The 22,892-nt window shown below is 33.0% G+C and overlaps 1 protein-coding gene across 1 annotated transcript in view; it reads left to right on the top strand.

Annotated features, from left to right (window-relative positions):
- The first annotated feature begins 3,159 nt into the window (after positions 1 to 3,159).
- LOC139500616 (uncharacterized) overlaps positions 3,160 to 22,892 on the top strand; it is a 31,276-nt gene continuing 11,543 nt past the window's right edge. Inside the window, exons 1-5 of the mRNA XM_071289365.1 lie at positions 3,160 to 3,448; positions 7,767 to 8,289; positions 9,687 to 9,938; positions 12,955 to 13,398; positions 22,393 to 22,502. Coding sequence (XP_071145466.1) covers positions 7,776 to 8,289; positions 9,687 to 9,938; positions 12,955 to 13,398; positions 22,393 to 22,502 — 1,320 coding nt within the window. The 5' untranslated portion in view covers positions 3,160 to 3,448; positions 7,767 to 7,775. The remainder of the gene's footprint in view (positions 3,449 to 7,766; positions 8,290 to 9,686; positions 9,939 to 12,954; positions 13,399 to 22,392; positions 22,503 to 22,892) is intronic.

The raw sequence follows: 22,892 nt of genomic DNA, 5'->3' as shown, positions 1-22,892 counted from the left end.
CTTAAGTCTTCATCCTGTTTTCTTCAAACATTATTTAATTTATGTATATATCTATGTCTAAGAGATTGACTAAAAATTCTTATAGCAATTTCACCCTCAAATTTCAAAAAAAAATCCTATGACAAACAGCTTTTATTTTATTATTATGTCCCTAAGAGAAAGAATCACCCATTGTAACATATTTTGGTGACAATGGTCTCTTTAATTACACAACGCACACACATATATATACAATGTATATATATACAAAAAAGTTTCTTGAGTTGCACAGAATTATATATTAGAAATCAAATACACAAAAATAGTTTTGAAAGCAGCAGTGTATGGTTTTTAAACTGTTTTTTGTGTATTTAATTTTTAAAATATCCTATACTGCTTCTTTGAAAATCAGGAATGAAGACTATAAGTATATAACTAAAAAGTGATATTTTCTTAATGCAAGAGTGATGTTTTAATAACATTATTCCATTATTGAACTAATCTAATAACACACCATTCTTCAACACAGTGAGCTTCATCTATTACAATTGCTGATAAATGACACTGATATACTTTATTTGTCAACAAATTTCTCCATTTACCACTAAATAGACTCTCTGGACTCATTAATAATATTGGTACCAGACCATTCTCTATGTTTTTAAGTTTCACTGAAAAGGTTACAAAAAAACAAATGAATTTATATATAATTGATTGCCCAAATTTGCACATAATCTTAAATCGTTGTGCTGATTAGAATACATGTAGAAATACTTGTATATATATGAATAATCTTTGTAATACAAAAACTTTCAAAATGACAAAACAAGAAAATGTTGTTTGTTTTTCCACATTTCAGTTTGATTGTCTGTCTTGTATTGTGTAGTATAACCAATTCAATTGTTTATTAAATATTTTTAACTCTTTAACACAGTCAATCTGAAGTCAGTTAAAGCATTTTTAATTAAATTTCATTTTGTGTTTTTAGGTCCACACACAACATTGAACAAGACATAAAATAGAGGTAAACGATTCTTTGAGACCATCAAAATTACATGTTGGAAAACAAACTAATCATTTTCTTTTGTTATTATATTTCTTAAACTATGTTGTGATTTTTCGACAGCCATTTTGTAAAGACAATTACTTCATGACCCCCCCCCCCCTTTTTTTATTATTACTCCAACGTCGTTATTGTATGGACACATGGTTTTTATTGTTGTATTTGTGCTTTGTCACGAGATGTGTTGTTCTCGTGTTTGTATTTTTTTTTATTCATATGAATATTTTTGATAGAGTTAAGCCATTTCAATTAATATTTTATAGTGCGTCTTTTATTGTTGTAATGTTGTACTGCTGTATCAGGTCTAGGGTGAAGGTTGGCGCCAGGTAAAACGTTTAAACCCACTGCATATATTATATGCACCTGTCCTAAGTCAGGAACCTGTTGTTCAGTGGTTGTCTTTTGTTAGTATATTTCATATATGTTTCTCGTTTCTCGTTTTGTAAATAGATTAGACCGTTGGTTTTTCTGTTTGAATTGTGTTACACTGGTTATTATGGGGCCCTTTATAGCTTACTGTTCGGTGTGAGCTTTTGCTCCGTGTTGAAGGCCGTACTTTGACCTATAACTGTTTAATTTTTTATACATTGTTACTTGGATGGAGAGTTGTCTCATTGGCACTCATACCGCATCTTCTTATTTATATTGTACATATACATTATAATATGTGTTATAGTTTTTTATAGAATCCATCACAGACTTTATATATGTATACATAAACAAAAGCAAGTGTACAGATCTATCATGGTTGGGCTGTTATTTAGAGTAATTATATAGTCTTATATTATATATATATAATTTTTACTTAGAGTTTTTTTTTAGAGTTGTCACTTGTTCAGACGTACTTATAATTTTATTTTAATATATATGTACCTGTCCCACAAAACAGAAGCCTGTAATCTAGTGCATGTTGCTTAATGGTGTAAAATGTATTTCAAAATTGTTGTGTACACACATTTAAATGTGTCCATTGGTTTACTCATCTGAATTATTTAACATGGTCATTGCATGGTTTATAGCTTGTATTCAAAACTCTGAGTGAAATTGATAAAAAAAATCTAAGACCCATTTTAAATTTCAAATTGGAAGTTAATTTGCAAAATATGAATGATATGAAACAATCTTTTACTTTCAGTCCTGCAATTCTTTTAGAATAGAATCGTTAATGAACATACATAAAAGCAGCAACATATTTTTGTTTATCTAAATATAATTTCTTCTAATATTGCTGTAACCTCAAGTCAAACAGAGATAGATTATGAAATCTATAATGTTTATCTTATACTGCTTGCATGCACATTGTATTTTTAATGTTGTTTATAACAAAAGACTTGTATTCATGTACTTTAACACTTTGTACTGCTTTTGTGATTGACCCAAGTAAGATACCATAAGTGAATAATTTAATTTGTATAGCTTACTGTAAACAAAGATTTATTTATTGGTTGGTGTGGGTTTTTTTAGGGGGGGGCGAGTTTGGGGAGGGAGGGCATACATGTATTTACCTTTATCGTCCATGTCACCAAGATAGGCACAGTCGATACCCATAGTGTTGAAAGCGATTTCTTGGTCCTTCATTAAACTAACGAGAGGTGAAATTACAATTATAATAGAAGTATCACGCTCAAGTACAGGTGTGATATTGCTGACAATTGAAAGCTGCTGGTGTATAAAAAATAAATCCGGTAGGACAGTGTAAATAAGGCTTTTGCCGTAGCCAGTTGGCAACATACCAAAAACATCTTTATGTTCTAAAACTGATTGTATGCATTCTTTTTGTAATGTTTTAAGATTATAACGTTATATTTCTTTTTCTTAATGCAGCGTTTAAGGCATGGTTAAAGAGGTCTTCCGCCATGTTGATATAAATAAAGATGGGTGTGTTTATAATAATATCATCCAATCCCGTAATAAGAAAAATTTGTTGGGAATCCAACAAGAGGCTCATGAATAATTGAATATTTACATCAACTTCAACAATCGCAACCAGACGTTATGATTTTGTTGTTGTTATATGTCACAAACTTTATAGTTTATATGGCAATAAAACTTTGAATTGAATTGAATTGAATTGTTATAGTTCGCAGTAAGAACGATAACTCTGGTGTAACGAGACTATAAATGACCACCAAGCAGAACACTTATGTTATTATTGTCATGTGACAATATGTTCACATTTTAGCAATGCGTTCTTCATGATTATTTACATTTCTTGCTACATTCTCGTTACGTAAACAAATGACAATGCTTTGTCTGTCAGAAGGACAAATATCTTGAAACTAGTTATTGGAAGTACTTTTGACAACCGAAGATTTACTGGCCAATGATTTTGAGGGAAAATTGTTATTATCTTCTCGAGTGAATCAACGTATCTATAAATAGGTAGATATAGTTAAACCCCCACAGGTAAGGTCGAGATATTTTCTTTATTTCGTTCTTGCAAAATAACTTGATTAAACGAAGAATAAAAGTTGAAGTCGTAAAACCTAATTTTACGTCAGTTGGAGATCGAGTTGTCTTATTATTATTTTTGTAATATCAGATATGCAAATGCTAACATGCAATGAACATGGTTAATATGGGATCATTTCGGTACTTGTGATGATGAAGTTGGGCCTTTTTTGGAAATTGAACGTTGATATTTCGATGATTCTTCAATACACCTTATCGCTATTTAGTCCATTCCGGGAAAAACAGTCATTTATACAACTTCCTGTTTGGGTCACCGGCCGAAAAATGGAGGTCATCAGTAGTGAGCTGAGGGAGAAAATACTTTAGAACGTGATCATCAAGAAACTTTGATATAGTATGATCCACTTTTTTCGAAATTAAAATTGAAGTAAAAAAATATTTTGTTTGAAGTATTTACGGTAGTTTAAACAGGTCTCATTAAAAAGTATCATGCATGGTGCATTGTTTAAACAGGGTCCCAGATAGCTTCAACTGGGTGAAAAAGTTGTGTAATTTTAGAACTTATCCGGAATGGAATAAATAGCGATTAGGTGTATGACTTCCTGGTTGTCGTCAATATTTTCACCTTCATTATTTTTGTTGTAAATTCTATAATACTCATATCAATGTCCTAAATACTTTTGAACAACGGCATGCAGAGAAACGATTTTCAATATTTCAATATAGTCTTTTTTTTCTTCTTTTTAATATGCGAGTAATTATTTGTATTTAAAATGTCAAATGCATGATAATAAGTTTTGTACATCACAGATTAAATAGAAACAGAATAGGGAGCTTTGGTAATGTAGCTCCTTGTTTATGTCTTATTAAAATAAAAGAAAATACTTATGTTTCCGAAATTATGCTGAAAATTAAAATAGATAGGTAAGCCAGCCCCACAATCTGTTTGAAGTTTTCATTTTTTTCATTGATGTAAACATGGAAAACAGTCTGACTTTAATCATGTTAATATAAACTCTAGTTCAAAAAGGACAAAACAATCTTAAATTTAGGATCGACACCTAAAATTGAGGTCGATAGGATAAGCGGGTATACAAGTTTTGTTATTAGGCATTACAGAAGTGCGGCTAAAATAAGTATAATTTGTGAGTCGGGCTGTGAATTATTTTCGTAGGAAATTCATATTATAATTTGGAACGATCAACAAATCTTTGGGCATTGCTTAAGATCGTGATTCTAATGACTGTTCCTTACGTTGCAGTACAAAATAGTTTCAGTAGCACTGACGAAGATATTCGATTACAAGACGGCATGATATCTGTGTCAGCAGAATACTTTTTTAGTATCAGTTGTTACAATCTTTCTTTGAAGCTGTATTCATTTTATATGGTTAAATTTCTTATTACGCTTGTTTATTTTATTATTTTCTCTCGCATTTTGTTGTTTTATATAAAAATATAAAAATATAAAAATATAAAAATATAAAAATAAAAATATAAAAATATAAAGATATAAAAATAAAAATATAAAAATATAAAAATATAAAAATATAAAGATATAAAAATAATTTACTGCTAGACTACGAAGAACAGATTACAAAATGTACAGAATACAGCAGCTCGTCTTATCACCAGGACAAGAAAACATGAACATATTACGATACCTGCCGATTTACATTGGTTATTCGTCCAATACAGACCACAATACAAAATACGTACTTATGTATACTGTGCTTTGGCCCTGCTTATATTCGGGAACTAATCAATTTACACGTGCCAAACCGATCTCTCCGTTCAAGCTCTACCTCCATGCCAAATATGTTGTTGTCCCCGCAGATAAAGCCCCAAATAACATCGTTTGTGTGTGTAAATGTCATTACATAAACTGCTTGATAAATGAATTAGGTATTGACAATTCACTTGGAAACTCAACATATAATCATATACCCTCACGACACTTACCAGGATAATCATAGGTCTGTTCTCTGTTCCTTTGGAATTTCAACCAAAAATGAAGAACTGGATCTTCCATCACTGTATTGGATACCTAAACTACAAAAGTGTCCTTACAAACAACGGTATATCGATGGGTCTTCCAAGTGCTCCACGAAACCTCTTTCTAAATTATTAACATCAGTTTTATCAGCAATCAAAGCCCGGCTTCAAAGTTATTGTGAAACTGCCTATTCTAGCAGACGTGGATACTAAAACATTTCAAAGATCTTTTAGAGTACATGCAATCTATGACTCTTTCATCTTGCAATAGTTTTAAAACATTTGACTTTTCTACACTTTACACAAGTATTCCTCATTCCAAACTAAAAGACAAATTAAAAGAGTTGGTATTGCTTTGTTTCATGAAACAGAATGGCCAACGTAGATACAAGTATCTTGTCTTAGGCAGGAATAAATCCTACTTTGTAAAGGATCACTCTGATTCAAACAAAAAATTCTCTGAAACTGACATTATCAAGATGCTTGATTTTTTTTGATTGACAACATATATTTGTTGCGTTCGTATCGGCATTCCCATGAGAACCAATTGTGCCCTTTTTTTGGCCGAATTGTTCCTGTATTATTATGAGGTTGACTTCAAACAGGAACTTCTTAGGAAGAAGGATAAGAAGTTAGCAATATCCTTTAACTTTACGTTCCTCTATATAGATGATGTTCCCTCACTAAATAATTCAAAATTTGGTGACTATGTTGAACGCATTTATCCCATCGAACTAGAGATAAAGGATACAACAGATACAGTTAATTCTGCCTCATATCTTGACTTACATTTAGAAATTGACAATGAGGGTCGGTTGAAAAAAAAACTTTACGACAAAAGAGATGATTTCAGCTTCCCAATTGTGAACTTTCCATTTCTATGTAGCAACATTCCAGCAGCACCTGCATACGGAGTATATGTCTCCCAATTGATACGATATTCCCGGGCTTGTATTTCCTAATATGATTTCCTTGATAGAGGATTGCTGCTCACAAGGAAACTATTAAACCAAGAATTCCAAATGGTGAAGTTGAAATCATTCCTTCGTAAATTTCACGGACGCCGTCACGAGTTGGTTGACCGTTATGAAATATCCTTTTCACAGATGATATCGGATTTGTTTCTTATGTCGTAACTACAATCCCGTTCCCTTTTCACGAATGTGACCTACCGAATTAGACTATTTACCGGGTTTGTAATAATATGAGCAACACGATGGATGCCACATGTGAAGCAGGATCTGCTTACCCGTCCGGAGTACCTGAGATCACCCACAGTTTTTGGTGGGGTTCGTGTTGCTTAAAATTGAAAATGGAAATGGGGAATGTGTCAAAGAGACGCTTAGTCTTAGTTTTATATGTTGTGTTTTATGTACTTATAATTGTCTGTTTGTCTTTTTCTTTTTTTTAGCCATGGCGTTGTCAGTTTATTTTCGATCTATGAGATTGACTGTCCCTCTGGTATCTTTCGCCCCTCTTCTACACAACTACTTACCGTTCCAAAAGTGCGGACGATGACGTACGGTGAAAGACAATTTGATTGGGCAGCGGCATCTCTTTTGAACAATCTCCCGAACAGTTTGAGAAAATGAAAGTCCCTAGAGTGTTTTAAATCTCAGCTAAAAACCCATTTTTATCGCAAATGCTTTTTAATCAGATTTTTTCTCCTCTCTTTTACGGGTTTTTACTTGTTTTGTGTCAACTTCTAATACAATTTTTTGTATTCCTTTTTAGGATTTTTGCTTGTTTTGCATGAGTATAGGCTATAAATTGTTAACTTTTAATAAAAAAATTTATCATGTATTTTCGTATTGACCTTTTATTTCATGGTAATCATTTTTGATTTCAGTATTTGAATCCGACACAGTGTACGTTTTATGCTTTTGTCTTTGATTTGTTTTAAATACCATGCTGAATGTACAGCGCCACGGAGTATTTTTTATTATATATATCGCGCGCTTTATTGTTATTATTATTATATAGATAAACAAGAATTACGTGCTTTTCCTGAACTCCAGTTTAATTGGACTTTTCGTTATTTTACTTACTAAAATTTGGATAATGTCTAGCTGTCTTAAGTAGTTTGAGTCCATCACATTTTTGTCCCACTGTCAGAAGTCAGAAACCAAGATACATGTAGTGATCATTTTACATGAAGTCACATTTTCATGTGTCCGTTTGGGAATTCTATGTTGTTGGAATATTTTTGTAGTCTGTATTAAATTAATTCCCGAATTGTCTCGATTCGGGTGATTAAGAGCTTTATCGACGTTTATTTTATTCATAAATTGAAAATGAATTAATATGTTCTTTTCCAGTTAAAATTCATGATGACTGAAGAAAACGAAAATGTGAACTACATGTTTAGCGACAACTTTGACACACCAGAGGAAACTATTGATTTCTTCTCTATAGTTCCCTTTACTTTACCAATAGATAAAGAATTTCATATTTTCATATCGTATATGACTGTTGAACCAGATCGGTTAATTGCACTGAAGATAGACAGAATGCTACGGAGCAACGGTTTTAAATGCTGCCTCCACGAAAGAGACTTCATTCCTGGAGATTTAATTGTTAATAATATCGTCCACAATATTGAACGATCGGTTAAAGTTGTGTTTTTGGTATCGGAAAAGTCCCGAGCAAGTGAATGGTGCCAGTTTGAGTTCAACGTTACAGAGACTTTAAACATACAAGAAGGAGGCTACAAGCCATTAATCTTAAAGCTTGATGAGTGTGACCTTCCTGTTACAATGAAAAGATATACTTACCTTCCTGCAGTCAGTCCTCCTGAAAAATGGATTCGACGATTGGCAAAAGCAATCAATGACCAAACAGGTAAACAATTTGATTTTGAAAGTCACATAAAAAAAAGTTTAAGTCTGACACGGGTAAAAATGTTTATCAGGTTGAAAATTATTTGCCCTGAAATTTTCAAATGAATCGGACAATCCGTTGTTGGGTTGCTGCCCCTGATTTAGTCATTTAGAGAAATTTTGCATTTCTTGGTTAATATCTTAAATATTATTATAGATAGAGATAAACGGTTTACAGCAATAATGTTCAGCAAAGTAAGACATAATCAAAATTGGCAATTGACCCCTTAAAGAGTTATTGTCATTTATAGTAACTTTTTAGCAATTTTTCGTAAATTTTTGTAATCTTTTACAAAAATCCTTTTCCTCTGAAACTACTGAGACAAATTCAACCAAACTTGGCCACAATCATCATTAGAGTACCTTGTTTAAAAAAATGTGTCGAATGACTCCGCCTGCCAACCAACATGGCCGACAGGGCTTAAAATAGAACATCGGGTAAAATGCAGTTTTAGGTTATATCTCTGAAACTGAACCATTGAGAGCAAATTCTACAATAAGTAAAAATGTCCATCAGGTTGAGATCTTTCTGCCCTGAATTTTCAGACGAATCAGACAACCCGTTGTTGGATTTCGGCCCCTGATTTAGTAATTTGAAGGAAATTTTGCAGTTTTTGGTTATCTTGAATATTATTATAGATAAAGATAAACTGTAAACAGCAATACTGTTAAACAAAGTATGATATAAAAATAAGTCAACAAGACCAAAATTGTCAATTAAATCTTTAAGGAGTTATTGCCTTTACAGTCAAATTTTATCAATTTTTCGTAATCTTTTTAAAAAAACTCATCTGCTATGAAACTACTGAGACAAATTTAGCCAACTCTTTGCCACAATCATCATAAGGGTATTCTAAAAATGTGTTCGATGACCCAGCCTTCCAACCAAAATGGCCGACATGTCAAAAAATAGAACATAAGAGTAAAATGCAGATTTTGGCTTATAACTCTGACACCTAAACAAAAGTATAATAGTTGCATTATTTTATGCATCAATTGTCAACAAAAATATCAGGTGAATATTTTTGTATATTTGTGTTGCTGAGTTGTTATTCAGTTCTTTGACCTCCAATTAGATATATTTTAGACACAGTGTATTATGCGATTTATAATAACTATGATCTCACAAATACTCCTGATTTCAATTATATGTGTCTAACAGGATTAAAATAGAATTAATACTAAGAATGATTATTTCTGATTTATATCTCTTTTTGTCTTTTTTTATTGTCATAAACAGCAATATCTAACCAACAGTACATGCCTTAGTTAGTATTATGAATCAGTTGTGACAACACTTTGATCCTTCTTTCAAATAATGCCTCTTTATCACTAGCTTGTCAATTTTTAATTTTTCAGGGTCGAACAACTATTTCCTGCATTTTAGTGTAAACGAGATCGAGCGCTTTAGACAATTGGTTGAAACAGGAAGTGAGCAAAGACATTATGTACGAGTTGTTGTTGTTGGAGAACAGGGGGCTGGTAAAAGTTGTTTGGTCCATAGGCTGTTAGATAAAGACATAAAAGATGTTGTTTCTACGGATTGCTTGGATATACAGGTTAATGCTTGTGGAGTTGATTTGGATACAACAGAATGGTGTTTCATCAAAGGTATTTACTCCTCTATGTATCATGACAGGCTACCCATACATGTTTTAATACGTAAAATCGTTGGTCGTATAAATATACGTGTTGAGTTAGTTGCTAACCCTTCTGGAGCACCTGAGATCATCCCAATATTTCGATTGGATTCATACTGCTCAGTCTTTAGTTTTCTATGGTGTGTGTTGTGTATAATTATTTGTCTGCTTGTCTTTTTATTTTTTTAGCCATGACGTCTGTTTATTTTCGACTTATGAGTTTGATTTCCCTCTTGTATCTTTCGTCTCTGTTTTGCATAATAAGCAACGTTGGGATGGTGATAATAGGACGGCGGTCGTTACCTCTTTGTTTTGAGCTTCTTATGACAGACGATTGAAGACTTAGTTGATTTATATCTTACAAATATGACTTGTGTTACGTCAAGCACATGTTCAGTGCGTGAAGTAGAAACAATATTAATTTAAAAGTAACTCTTCTCGTGCTAAATATTTGCTTGCGTAGGTAATAAAATATTTGCTTGCGTAGGTAATAATACGGATTAAAATATATTTATAAACTACAATTGTATATCAAAAAAATTGTTCAATTTTGTCAATTGAGATATGTATGCAAATAACTGCATCAATATTTATCGAGATAGTTGCTTTAGAAGGTCGTTATATTAATATTTAAACAAAAGTAAATCTTAGCTACGTAGCGATGAAAAAATTGAGACATTTTTCGAAGTACTTAGAATTTCGACCCTAGGAAAAGATTTCCTTACCTGCATTTAGTAAATTCTTTCGGAATTGTATGTCCTCAATTTTCTTTTACTTGGCATTTGTAATATATTTTTGTTCGAACGTCACTGATGAATCTTTTAAAGATGAAACACGCGTCTTGTGTGCACAATTTAAAGCCGTATCTTTGACGATTTTATTATTGAATTAAGTTATAGTTATTGACCAAGCAAGTCGGTATATAGAATTTAATCTGCACAGCTCAGGTGACCCTTATTAACCCGAACGACGTAGGAGTTCGGGTTAAAGGGTCATCCTGAGCGCGTGCAGATTAAATTCTATATACCGATTTGATTGGCCAATAACTGTTTTAACACATGACGTCATTAATTTACGTGAACGTTTTATATGTGGACGATGTTCCGCAATCCACGAATCCTAGGAAAGTTTATTGTAGGGTAAAGAAAGGGGGAAATACGACTTTCATTGGTAAGTTTCAAATTGATAACTTTTTTGGGGGTTTAGACTTATTATAAAATTGCGATTTAATGGTAGATTTTTTTTTTAATGTTTCTGTTAAATCTATTCCCATTTTTATTTAATAAGTGACGTTTAAGACTTTGACAAATTGAGTACTTTCAAATCGTTGTATGAAAAAAAAATCGTAACCGGAAGGGTTATTGAGTTTAGATTAATTGCTTTTGAATTTCTTTCCATCAATGATATGCTTTAATAGAGAAAGATAAACCGAGGAAGATGTTAGTTATATTACCTAAATTTTTAATGTTGAATAACGGAAAATACGTTTCTCTTTCCAATGTTTTACTCCCCCCTTCCCCAAATTTCTTTGTATCTACTGTATTAATTTTTAAGACACGTCCATCTAAATGAAGTCTGATTGATCTCCAGCTAATCTCCCTGTTTTCAAACAAACTTAAATATGATCCCCTTTAAATTCGATCCAAAAATATGGGGAATAGATATTCAAAAAGTCGTTATAATTTTATTGAGTCTAAAACTAATCCAAATCAGATTTCTTTTATTCGGATATTCTTAGATACATTTCTTTTTTGGCGGAAATTACCAAAAAATGTTTTAACTATCTTTCTGACTGTAAAACACTGATTTAAGATTTATGTTGTACGCAAAATATAATAAAACATTTTATGTTCAAGCTAAGATGTAAAAAAAAGAATGAGAAATCTTTCTTTTTTCCTATTTTGAAACTACGATGTTTGTACAAAGTTCAATTGTGTCGTAATTTCAAGGCAGATGGCGGATTCGGGGTGGGGACGAACATGTCGTTCACCCTAGGATTGGACAAAGTATCGTGTTTTGCCTTAAAATCGTCAATATTGTTTTTAGTCTCGATACACTCGGTGATATATTTTTTTAATTTGATAGAATAGCGCCCCTTTCAAAATCTAGGAACCGCCCCTAAAGGTAAAAATAGATTTGAACTGTGCAGTATATCTGAGGTAGTTAAGGTAGCACAATACAAAGATTTTTTTACTTCCAATCACTAACCTTTGAAATGCTGTAACTTTCTTATGAATGCATAGAAAATAACAAAAGAGGTATATATAGATAGATAAAAGATAATTCTTTTAAATGAATGCAATATTTTTATTATGCAATCATTATGTAATCAATTATTATGTAATTAGTGGCAAAATGTGGATAAGTTCACTTGAATGAATTTAGCTCTATCATCTTTTTAACTATACAGAAAATTTTAACGAAATCTTAATCAACACATCATGGGCTTCAAAAGGGTGTCTCAGATTGTCTGTATGGTATTCCATTCTCTCATAAATCTCTAATTAGTGTAAACATCCTAACCACATAAAAGAAGATAATGTTTAATTAGGTGTAAAATTTGTTCTATACATTCTATCTGAAATCTGAGACACCCTTTTGTAGATAATGGCCATAAGAACAACATATAATAAAATCGACCCTCTAGGGATACCTATGAAGAAGCTAATTTCATTTGAAAGTGGAAATTTGGTGAAAAATATTTTAGACACAGTTAATATTATTGGTTACATAATTGTTGCATAATACTAACATTGCATTAATTTGAAAGAGTAATCTGTTAGCTATCCAAAACTACCACTTTTATAAATTTTCAAGCATTATTAAAAAAGTTACAGCATTTTAAAACTTGGGAGTTGGAGTTATAAAATCTTTGTATTGTGCTACCTTAATGCACACCTTTGCTGTGCATTATCCAGATTATAGCTCAGTAAAAACAAAGAGATTTTACCCATGTCATGTGTTAAATTTGTAATATTGTTTTTCAGAAGATTATTTCAGTGGAATAACACGCCTTGGCCAAAAGCTTAAAAATGTTAAGCCTAAAAGTAATTCTGATGTAGTATTGGACAGAAGAAAAGAAACATCAAACACAGATACTCATGCTGTCTGCAAACTAACAAAAGCAGACACACCAGACAACATGAAATCTTCTGCAGAAGAGATATCAAGAACTGGAAATGATTTTCATTGGAAAGAGAGTCTTTCGCAGGTTTATGCTGTCAAGCCTTTCAACAGACGTCTAGCTTGCGTTTCCTTTTGGGATTTCGCCGGACATACTGAGTATTATCCAACACATCAACTATTCCTGTCACGTACATGCATCGTTTTGCTCGTAACAGATATTACAAAGACAATAGGGGATCTCTCAAGAAAGAATTTGAGTGGGCACTTTATGGATGTATTAGAACAGCCAATGGAAAATGTTGCAGGTATAATATACAAATTCAAGTTGTTTTACATGCTTATTGAACCTTTGAAACCTTTTGTACAAAAATTTCTTAAGAATTTCATTTTTGTAACCTTAGCCTTTACACGTGTATCTAATCTGAAACATAAAGTCTAAGGTATAAAGAGCCTGACATGAATGCTATGATAAATTGTTCTCTATACTAGGATGTATGCGTTTGACATGATATTCGCCGTCGAAGACTTACAATCAGTTGCATACAACAGTTTCAAAAAGACAGATATTTCTTTGATTCCGAATTTTTATGCTCCCTCCGTAGCGTTTTACCCTTGTCCGTCTGTACGTACGTACGTACATGTACGTACGTCCCAAAGTTGGTTTCCGTTCTCTAACTTGTTTCAACCAAATGTTATGAAACTTACACAAAATGCTTATTATTACAAACACAGATCAAGTTTCAATTTCGGTGACGTCACAGTTACAGTTGTTGAGTTATGCCCCTTTACAAATGAAAAAATGCTGATTTTTTTGTTTCCGTTTTCTAACATTAGTTTGCCTCAACCAAATGTTATTAAACTTATACACAATGCTTATTACCACAAAATACAGATCGAGATTGAGTTTTAGTGGTGTCACTTCAACCGTTCTAGAGTTATGCTCCTTTACAAATAGAAAAATAGGAATCTAATATCTGTTCTTAAACTATCAATGATGTAATTGTTAAAATTAATTTTTAAAATTAGAGTTATCTTCCTTTGTTCATAATTAAAGTTGAATCAACTACAATTATGGAAAAAGGAAGATAACTCCAATTTTAATTCTTACTTAAGTTGCCTCACCCAAATGTTATGAAACTTATACACAATGCTGATAACCACAAAATTCAGTTCAAGTACAAATTTGGGTAGCGTCACTTTTATCGTTCTTGATTTATATCCCTTTATAATTTTGTATGCAAGCGGGGGCCTCATCTGTGTCCATTGGGACACATTCTCCATTTATTTATTTTAATCGCGCAAAATTATAAAAGAATTGCAAAATATGAAAACAAGTGACGAAACGGTATCCACCTGTCAATATGAGCTTTTCACCAATCAATTTATTCTGTAAGAAGGCGCCAGCGACTATATATTCGGTATAAAAGACAGGCGAAAGATGTTAAATAGACATTCAAACTCATAATTTGAAAATGAACTGATAACGCCATGCAAAAAAGGACCGAAAGACAAACAACAGTATACAAGCTCAACATAGAATACTACAGTCCGAGCAGCACGAGTCACACCAAATTCCAGGGGTGGTCTAAACTGCTTCGAAAAGGTAAGCAGATCCTTTTCCACATGTGGCACCATTCGTGTTACTCGTACGAACCAGGTGATAAGGCTTATTTATTATACGACTGCAAACATTTTTTGGGGTTCGCATAATGCCATAATGTAGCCGTCGTCGTCTGCGTCTGCGTCGTCGTCATCGTCGTCGTCGTCGACGTCCGGAGACGTAGTTGGTTACCGGATATTTACTTTAGTTTAAGTTAATGGAATTGTATGAAATTTTACAAGAAGGTTCACTACCACAAAAGGAAGGTTGGGATTGATTATGGGGGTTATGGTACCTACAGTTTAGGAATAAGGGGGCCAAAAACAAGCATTTTTGTAGTTTTTGATAATAACTTGCGTGTTAGTGTATGGATCTCTCTGACATTGTACCACAAGATTATATTCTACAAAGAGAAGGCTTGGATTGAGTTTGGGGGTTATTGCTCCTAGAGGGGGTTCCAATTCTTTAAAGGGGTTCAAATTTTTTTTCAACATTTTTGAATATTTTTAAGAAGAAATCTTTAAATGCACAGTATTGCGCAATGGATTTTTAAGATCTTTGGCCACATTTATTTTGTGTCAGAAACCTACATGTATATTATGTCAAAATTTGATCACAATCAAAATTCAAACAGTATCAAGCTTGAATAGTGTGTCCAAATTTGCTCCAACTGTTCAGGGTTCGACCTCTGCGGTCGTATCAGGCTGCGCTCAGCGAAGCATTTTATTAAGTCTTATTTGGGGACAATAACCGAAAAACATAGTTACCATTATATTTTTTAATGTTTCTTTATAAATCTAACAAAAGACGAGAACAGTAATGTCAGAGTTTCGTGTGAAACAGAGAAACAATGTTTTTATGTACAAACCTATGTCAGAACAATCTACTTTAATGTCTGGTATACATCAAAGGTTCTTATAATTGAAACTAAATCAGCAAATTTAGGGTTTTAAGTCCATTAAACACCTTGTTGCTAGGAAGGGTCGTTTCCATAGCAACAGCTTGAGTTTTTGTGTGCAAATTGCCATTTATATCAATTTTGAATTAAGTTGAATCAATTTAACTATAGCAGATGAATATCCTACACTATGGATGATTATAAGGTGGACTGCTTCTTAAAGAGAGTATCATTCGGATGTTGATATTTCAAGTTATTGTGTCTTTACAAACAACGTTAAATAACTGGGTCTTCCAAGTGCTACACGAATCTCTTTCTAAATTAAATTGTCAACATAAATTTTATCAAGCATTACGCCTGGGCTTCATAGTTCTTGTGAGACTACCTATTGTTGAGAATCAAATATAGATCTTGCAGATCTTTTTGAATAAATATATAAAATCTAAGACTGTTTCATCTTAGTATTAAAACACATGACTTTTCTACACTTTACACAAGCATTCCCCGTTTTAAACTAAAATACATTAAAAGAGTTGGTCCTACCTTGTTCATAAAGATGAATATCTTATCTTAGGAAGAGATGAATCGTACTTTGTAAAAATGACTCTGATTCAAACAAAAAATATATCTGAAACTGACTATATCAAGATGCTCGGTTTCTTGATTGACAACATATATGTTATGTTTGGAGGACGTGTTTTTCGACAAATAGTCGACACTTCCATTGTTAACAACTGTCATCTTCTTCTTGTCGACATGTTTCTTTTTTTTTTATATGAGACTGACTTCATACAGGAACTTTTGCAAGAGAAGAAAGAACGTTAGCAGTATCCTTCAACCTTACCATCGCTATATCGATGATGTTTTCGCACTAAATAATTCAAAATCTGGTGAACATATTGAACTTGAGATAAAGGATACACCAGATACAATTAAGTCTGCCTCATATCTGGACTACCATCTAAAAGTTGACAATGAGGATCAGATGAAAAACGAAACTTTACGAAAAAAGAGATAATTTAAGCTTCCCTATTGTGAACTTTCCATTTCTATGTAGTAACATTCCAGCAACGCCTGCATACGGAGTATATTATATTATTTACTATTATTATTATCAACAATATTAATATAGCGCATTATGTAGTTTAAATTACTCTAAGCGCTTAACAGAAAACAATAAATGCAGTTAAAAGAGGTGTTAATCATTAAAACAATCAATTCAATAAAAATAAAATAAATTTTTGAACAAATATAAAAAGGAAACAGAACAGTAATAAAAAAGTAAGAATGTTTTGTCTTGGTTCAGTTTCAGCATGTTTAAGCACATTCATTTGCTTATGTCAGCTAAACAAGTCTCTAGACGTTAAGAAATTTTGTCCCAATTATCGAATAGTTTGATAACTAGATAGACTTGAGTGTCATCAGCATACCCATGATAGCTAAAGTTGTGTCGCCGACATATTTTACTGATCTGTTTTGCAAAAATACAATGAAATCGGGGTCCCAAGGCCGAACCTGGCGGAACGCCATATTTAATGTTTATTACATTTGACAATACGGAGCCAATTGCAACACATCAAGATATGATCTCATCCACAACAGCGCTGAGCCAGTTATGCAGTACGAGTATTCTAACCGATTGATCAGGATGGGATGGTCGATAGTGTTGGATGCAGTGGATCGATCGAACATAACAAGAACCGCACAACAGTTATTATCGAGTGCCAATGATATATCATGATGAACCCTTAGTAAAGCTGTTTCTGTCGAATGACAAGCACGATATGCTGACTGCATGTTGTCGAAAAGTGAGTTTTCTTCAAGATACTGTTCGAACCGAGTTTCACTTACCTTTTCCAAGATCTTAGACGTAAAAGGCAAGTTCGAAATGGGACTATAGTTTTACGGCAGTTAAGCTGCCTTATGCTAGCACCCTAGATTTGTATTCCTCCCAATGAATGCTGAAAAAAGTGCCATTGTTATTATCTAGCAGGCTAATATGTTATTTATAACTAATTGGACACTTTTTTCATACTTTTAATTCTGGAATACAAAAAATATGACAAGGATAACGTTGAACGACGTAAAATAATTCAAGTTGCACATTGGAAATAGTGCTCAATAGAAATCCGTACGTAGTTTATTAACCCCTGTGCTTTTGGTTAAGATGTCAAAGAACAATTGTATGAAATATTTAATCGCCGAAAATCTCTAATTACAAGTCGTTTATATTTCCAAAATGGAAAAAGGCGCAGGAATATTGTTTGGCGTCACGTGTAGTAAGTAGTCTAAGTTGGCGGTAATTTTAACTTACACGAAACGAAAGTTACAAAATGTAGTAGGTATACAAATTTGATTCTGATGATATAAAAAAAAAGCCCGATTGAAGGTAAGTATTGTTAATCATGATATTCTTTTTGTTTAAGAAGATTGTGATTAATTATTTGATTTCAATTTAATGTATACACATTTAAATTCCTTTCTTTTATTATACTATTCCGTTTATCAATGACCTTGCCAAATAAAGTTGTTGATATTTTATGAATGAAATAGAACCGGAAATCGATTAGTCGATATATTTTAAGAAATGCGGAATGCGGGACAACTTGTCCCAGAGACAAGTCTGGTCGAGTCCACTTCCGCCATTTTAAAAATGAACTTGTCCGCAGCGGTTCTCCAAAACCGCTTGTCAGATTAACTTAGGGTATCATAAAATGTTAGACTAAATTTTTCGTTTGTGCATTGTGGTCTATTTAAGGTTATTTTGAGGGGCCTAAAGAAGGGAGGGGTTTCCTATAGAACCCTATGGGATTTTATTATTTTTTAAAATTCTAAAGACTACAACTTGAGAACAGTAAGCGATAGACACACGCGGTCTTTAGTAATGATAACAGCTCAATAAAACAAATCAATTAAAATATAAGATGAGTCCATGGGGGTCACCCCATCCCCCATTCAATTTGAGAATGTGCTTTTATCTTGTAAACGGTCACGATACCCATCCCTTAACCATATATATACTTGTATGGCACAAAATAAAACAAATCAATTGAAAATAATTTGGGGGATTCCCAAGCGTCACCCCCTTGAGAACTTGTAAACAATCGAGATCCCTAACCCTAATCCATATACCGGTATATTCATGTATGGGACAATATAACAAATCAATTGAAATATTGGGCAGTCCCTGGGGGTCAACCCAACCCCTTTTTGTTTGAGAATTTGTAAACGGTCGAGATCCCTATCCTAAACCATATATATTCTTGTATATGAACAATGAAACAAATCAAATTAGATATAGGTGGAGTCCCTGGAGTTCACTAAAATTCCCTCCTCTTTGAGAACATGTAGATTGGCTGAGATCCCCACCCCTCCAACATATATATTCTTGTATGGGACAATAAAACAATATAGGGCGAGTCACTGGGGGTCACCCCCACCCCTAACTGCTTGAGAACGTGTAGACGGTTGAGAATCCCACCCCTACACCATATATATTCTTGTATGGGACAATAAAACAAATCAAATGAAATATAGGGGAAGTCCACGGGGGTCACCCCACCCCTCTTCTTTTTGAAATCTTGTGAACGGTCGAGATCCCTACCCTGAAACCATATATTATTGTATGGGACATTAAAACTAATCGAATGAAATAAAGGGCGAGTGCCCTGGGGATCACCCCCCCCCCCCTTTCCCCATAACACCTTTTACGAACTTTTAAACGGTCGAGATCCCCACCCCTAAACCATATATATTCCTGTTTGGCATTTCAAGAAGATTTGAATGACATACAGGGTCAATCTCCTAGGCGTCACATATACATATCACTTTACTAGACCAAACTAATTTGTACTAGACTTTGCCAAATGTCAGGCGACCATGGGAATGACAAATTATTGGAACTTTGTTAAGGAGACTTCGTAACAGCATCCTGTTATAATTATTTCTTGTTTATTACAAAATTCAATTGATGCAAAAAATAAGTCTAGGTTGAATTTACTTTAATTATTGTTAGTTATTTTTTTTATTTCTGGGGCTATAAAAATTTTCATTTATGGCTCATTTTAAAGGAAACATATTTAAAATAAATGAAATAACTTTTAAAAATGGTAGGATTGGATGGCGGAAACATTGAAATACAAACATTTTTTAATACTTTCTTATTTATTGAAATAGCCGAGATAAAAATTAAACCAATTCTTCCACAATATTCATATTAACTTCTGCCACGTTTGCCTTCGTTTTTTTTTTTTTTAATTAACTGCCTATAGCACCCTTGGTGCTTTGATTTAACTAAACAACGTCAAGACGAGATTTTTTCAACAAAGGTCTTAAAACTGCTTCCTTGTAAAATGCTAGAACATGCGATTCTGCCATTGAAGTGTTTACTATCTTGGTTATGATAGGAAGTAAGCTGTCGAGGCATGATCTTAAGAGATAAGTAGGAATTGGGTCGAGTTCGTATGACTTTACCGCAGCTCTCTTGATTATCTTTCGAACTTCTGCAGCTTACGCTGGTGAAATCGAAGTAAGCGGATTTCAATCGAATTTTACATCGGCTTCAAGGGCATCATCAATTTCTGTTGATGAGTTGTCCAAATTACTCAGGTTGTTCCGAATTGTATCTATTTTTCCAACGAAGAATTTACCAAATCTATTTGATAATGCATGTTCGTTCTGATGTGATGGTAATACAGTTTCTGCTTTATTTCCCATGATATTGTTCGAAAGTTTATGCAGCTGTTTTTGGTCGTTTCCAATTTCTAGGATTTTGTTAGAAAAGTACTCATTTTTACATTTCAAGAGAAGTATATTTGATTGTACACTTTTGTCCCTATAAATCTGTTTGTGCACCTCTAAGTTTGTTTTACGCACTTGTCTCTCAGCTTTTCGGCGCTCTCTTTTTGCTACATGCAATTCATCGGTATACCACTGTGAGTTAGGTTTTAGCAAAATGTATTTTGTTTGTAATGGAGCATATTTATCGATGATAGTTTGAATTTCAGAGTTATATACTTTAACAAGTTCATCTGATGATCCCTCTGGATTACAAAGAACGGCAGAATTATTCAAGTCAGTGATGAGATCTTTGTCTACTATATCACGATATTTCCGATATGTCACTGTTTTTGGACTATATCTACCCGTTGGTACAATATTCCTGGTTTGTGTTTCCTATCATGGTATCCCTGATAGAGGGTTTCTGCTCACAGGGAAGCTAGTAAACCAAGAGAGTTCAAAGTAATGAAATTCGTTAATTTTACTGACGCCATAACGAGTTGGTTGACTGTTATGGAATATCTGTTTCACAGATTACAACGTATGTGTTCTAATGGTTGAAACTACAATCATGTCCCCTTTTCCCCGACCTACCGAATTAGACAAATGACTGGGGTTTGTACTAACATGATCAACACAAGGGATGCCACATGTAGAGCAGAGTCTGTTTAACCTTCTGGAGCACTTGAGATTACCCCCAGTTTTTGGTGGGGTTATTTTTGTTCAGTCTTTAGTTTTTTATGTTGTGTTCTGTGTACTGTTGGTTGTCTGTTTGTCTTTTTCTTTTTTAGCGATGACGTTGATACTTTGTTGTCGACTTATGAGTTAAAATGTTCCTTTGGTATCTTGTGCCTGTACTTGTAATGCCAATTCATTAAGAAAATAGCATATGCATATGCAAACAACATAAAACAAAAACTGTACAATAATTGTTTAAAATCTAATATACTAGTAATCATGTAATTGATGATTGATTTTGAAAACCATTTTTGTTTAATATCTTTAAACTTAAAAACAGATTTTTTTTTAACTTTGAACGTTCAAGTAGCTGGAAGTTGAGAGAAAACACGAGAAACACTTACAGCATGTACCTGAAGAGAGACGAATGATGCAAAAAGGACATCAATCGACTGATTAGTGGAAAAGAAGCTGACAACGCAAGGAATTGACAGTTGTTATACATTCGTTCCGTTGATTTGATAAAAATTAACGTGCGATAATGTCAGTTTTTATGGACCATTTTGAATTTACCTTAGATTTTAGAAATTAGTGTATTGATATAATTTGATCTGCTTCTTTCGTTATCAATATACAGCAACGATTACCGTCGTTAAAATACATATGTAGCAGACTTCTAACGCAAAAAAAGAAATCCGTTACATTATGCATGATCGACGATATTCATTTGCATGTACATTTCCAATATCATTGTCATTTAATGATTAAAAAATGTACAATAAATATTGTGTTTTTTTAAGTAATTTGTGATAATTGTTATCGAATTTGAATCGTCCGTAAACCACCAATTATCCGAAGGTGTACCTACATATAAATTAATCCTAGATTATGAAATATTACAGGCCTTATGGTCCCAATCATGATATCCTAGATAAAAGGTTGGTTGATGCTCATGATGAAGCTAATTCAAATAACGGTCCAATATAGTCGAAAAGTCATGGTTAAGTTTTTTGTTTTTTATTTTCTTAGATGACCATGGATATGTTGTTTTCGTTGTAGCCTTAACCCAGCCTTGGTTTGTTTCTTTTTTCATACAGTTTTCTCCAGACTTCCGTATGCTATGTTTCTGTATTTCTTTTTAAACACTTACTACATGACCTTTTTATATACATTTGAAAGGAATAAACAATCTGCAAATGATTCTATAAACAGGGGATGCTAACTCTGTCAACGCATCCGGTCCTCTGCTTTGCATGTATGTGATTCCTTCAGAGTTTTTGTATCTTGGTTTGTACATTGAAATTTGATATTGAACTTTTAATAAGTATTCTTATTTCATTACAGGATATATAGACTACTGGAGTAGTTGCATCCATACATTTGGTTATACATGCCCTGACAGTGTTCTTAATCCTCCGATTATAGTTGTAACTACACACACTGATACAATACAAGTACGTATATTCAGTCGAAGGAAAGTGTAACAGACTAACAGTAATTAAAAAACTATTGAAAGATATGTCTAACTTATATTTAAAAAAAAATACGTGGTATGATTGTCAAAAAGAAACTTTCAATCAGAGACAAAATGACACAGAACCGAGCAACTTAATGTTCCGTACGGTTTTATGTTAAGATAGTGAAAAGTAAAATAACAAAAAAAAACGAACGCAAAGGAAAATTCTAAACGGAAAGTCCATAAGCAGACAGCAAAATCAAAGTCTCAAACACATCAAACGAATGAATAACAGCTGTCATATTCCTGACTTGGTACGTGCATTTTCATATGTAAAAAATGGTGAATCAAACCTGGTTTAATAGTCAGAGAAACCTCTCACTTGTAT

Source organism: Mytilus edulis, chromosome 13 (genome assembly GCF_963676685.1).
Source record: "Mytilus edulis chromosome 13, xbMytEdul2.2, whole genome shotgun sequence".
Lineage (NCBI taxonomy): Eukaryota > Metazoa > Mollusca > Bivalvia > Mytilida > Mytilidae > Mytilus > Mytilus edulis.
Note: the sequence above shows the minus strand (reverse complement) of the source record. Positions and strands in the feature narration are given on the sequence as shown.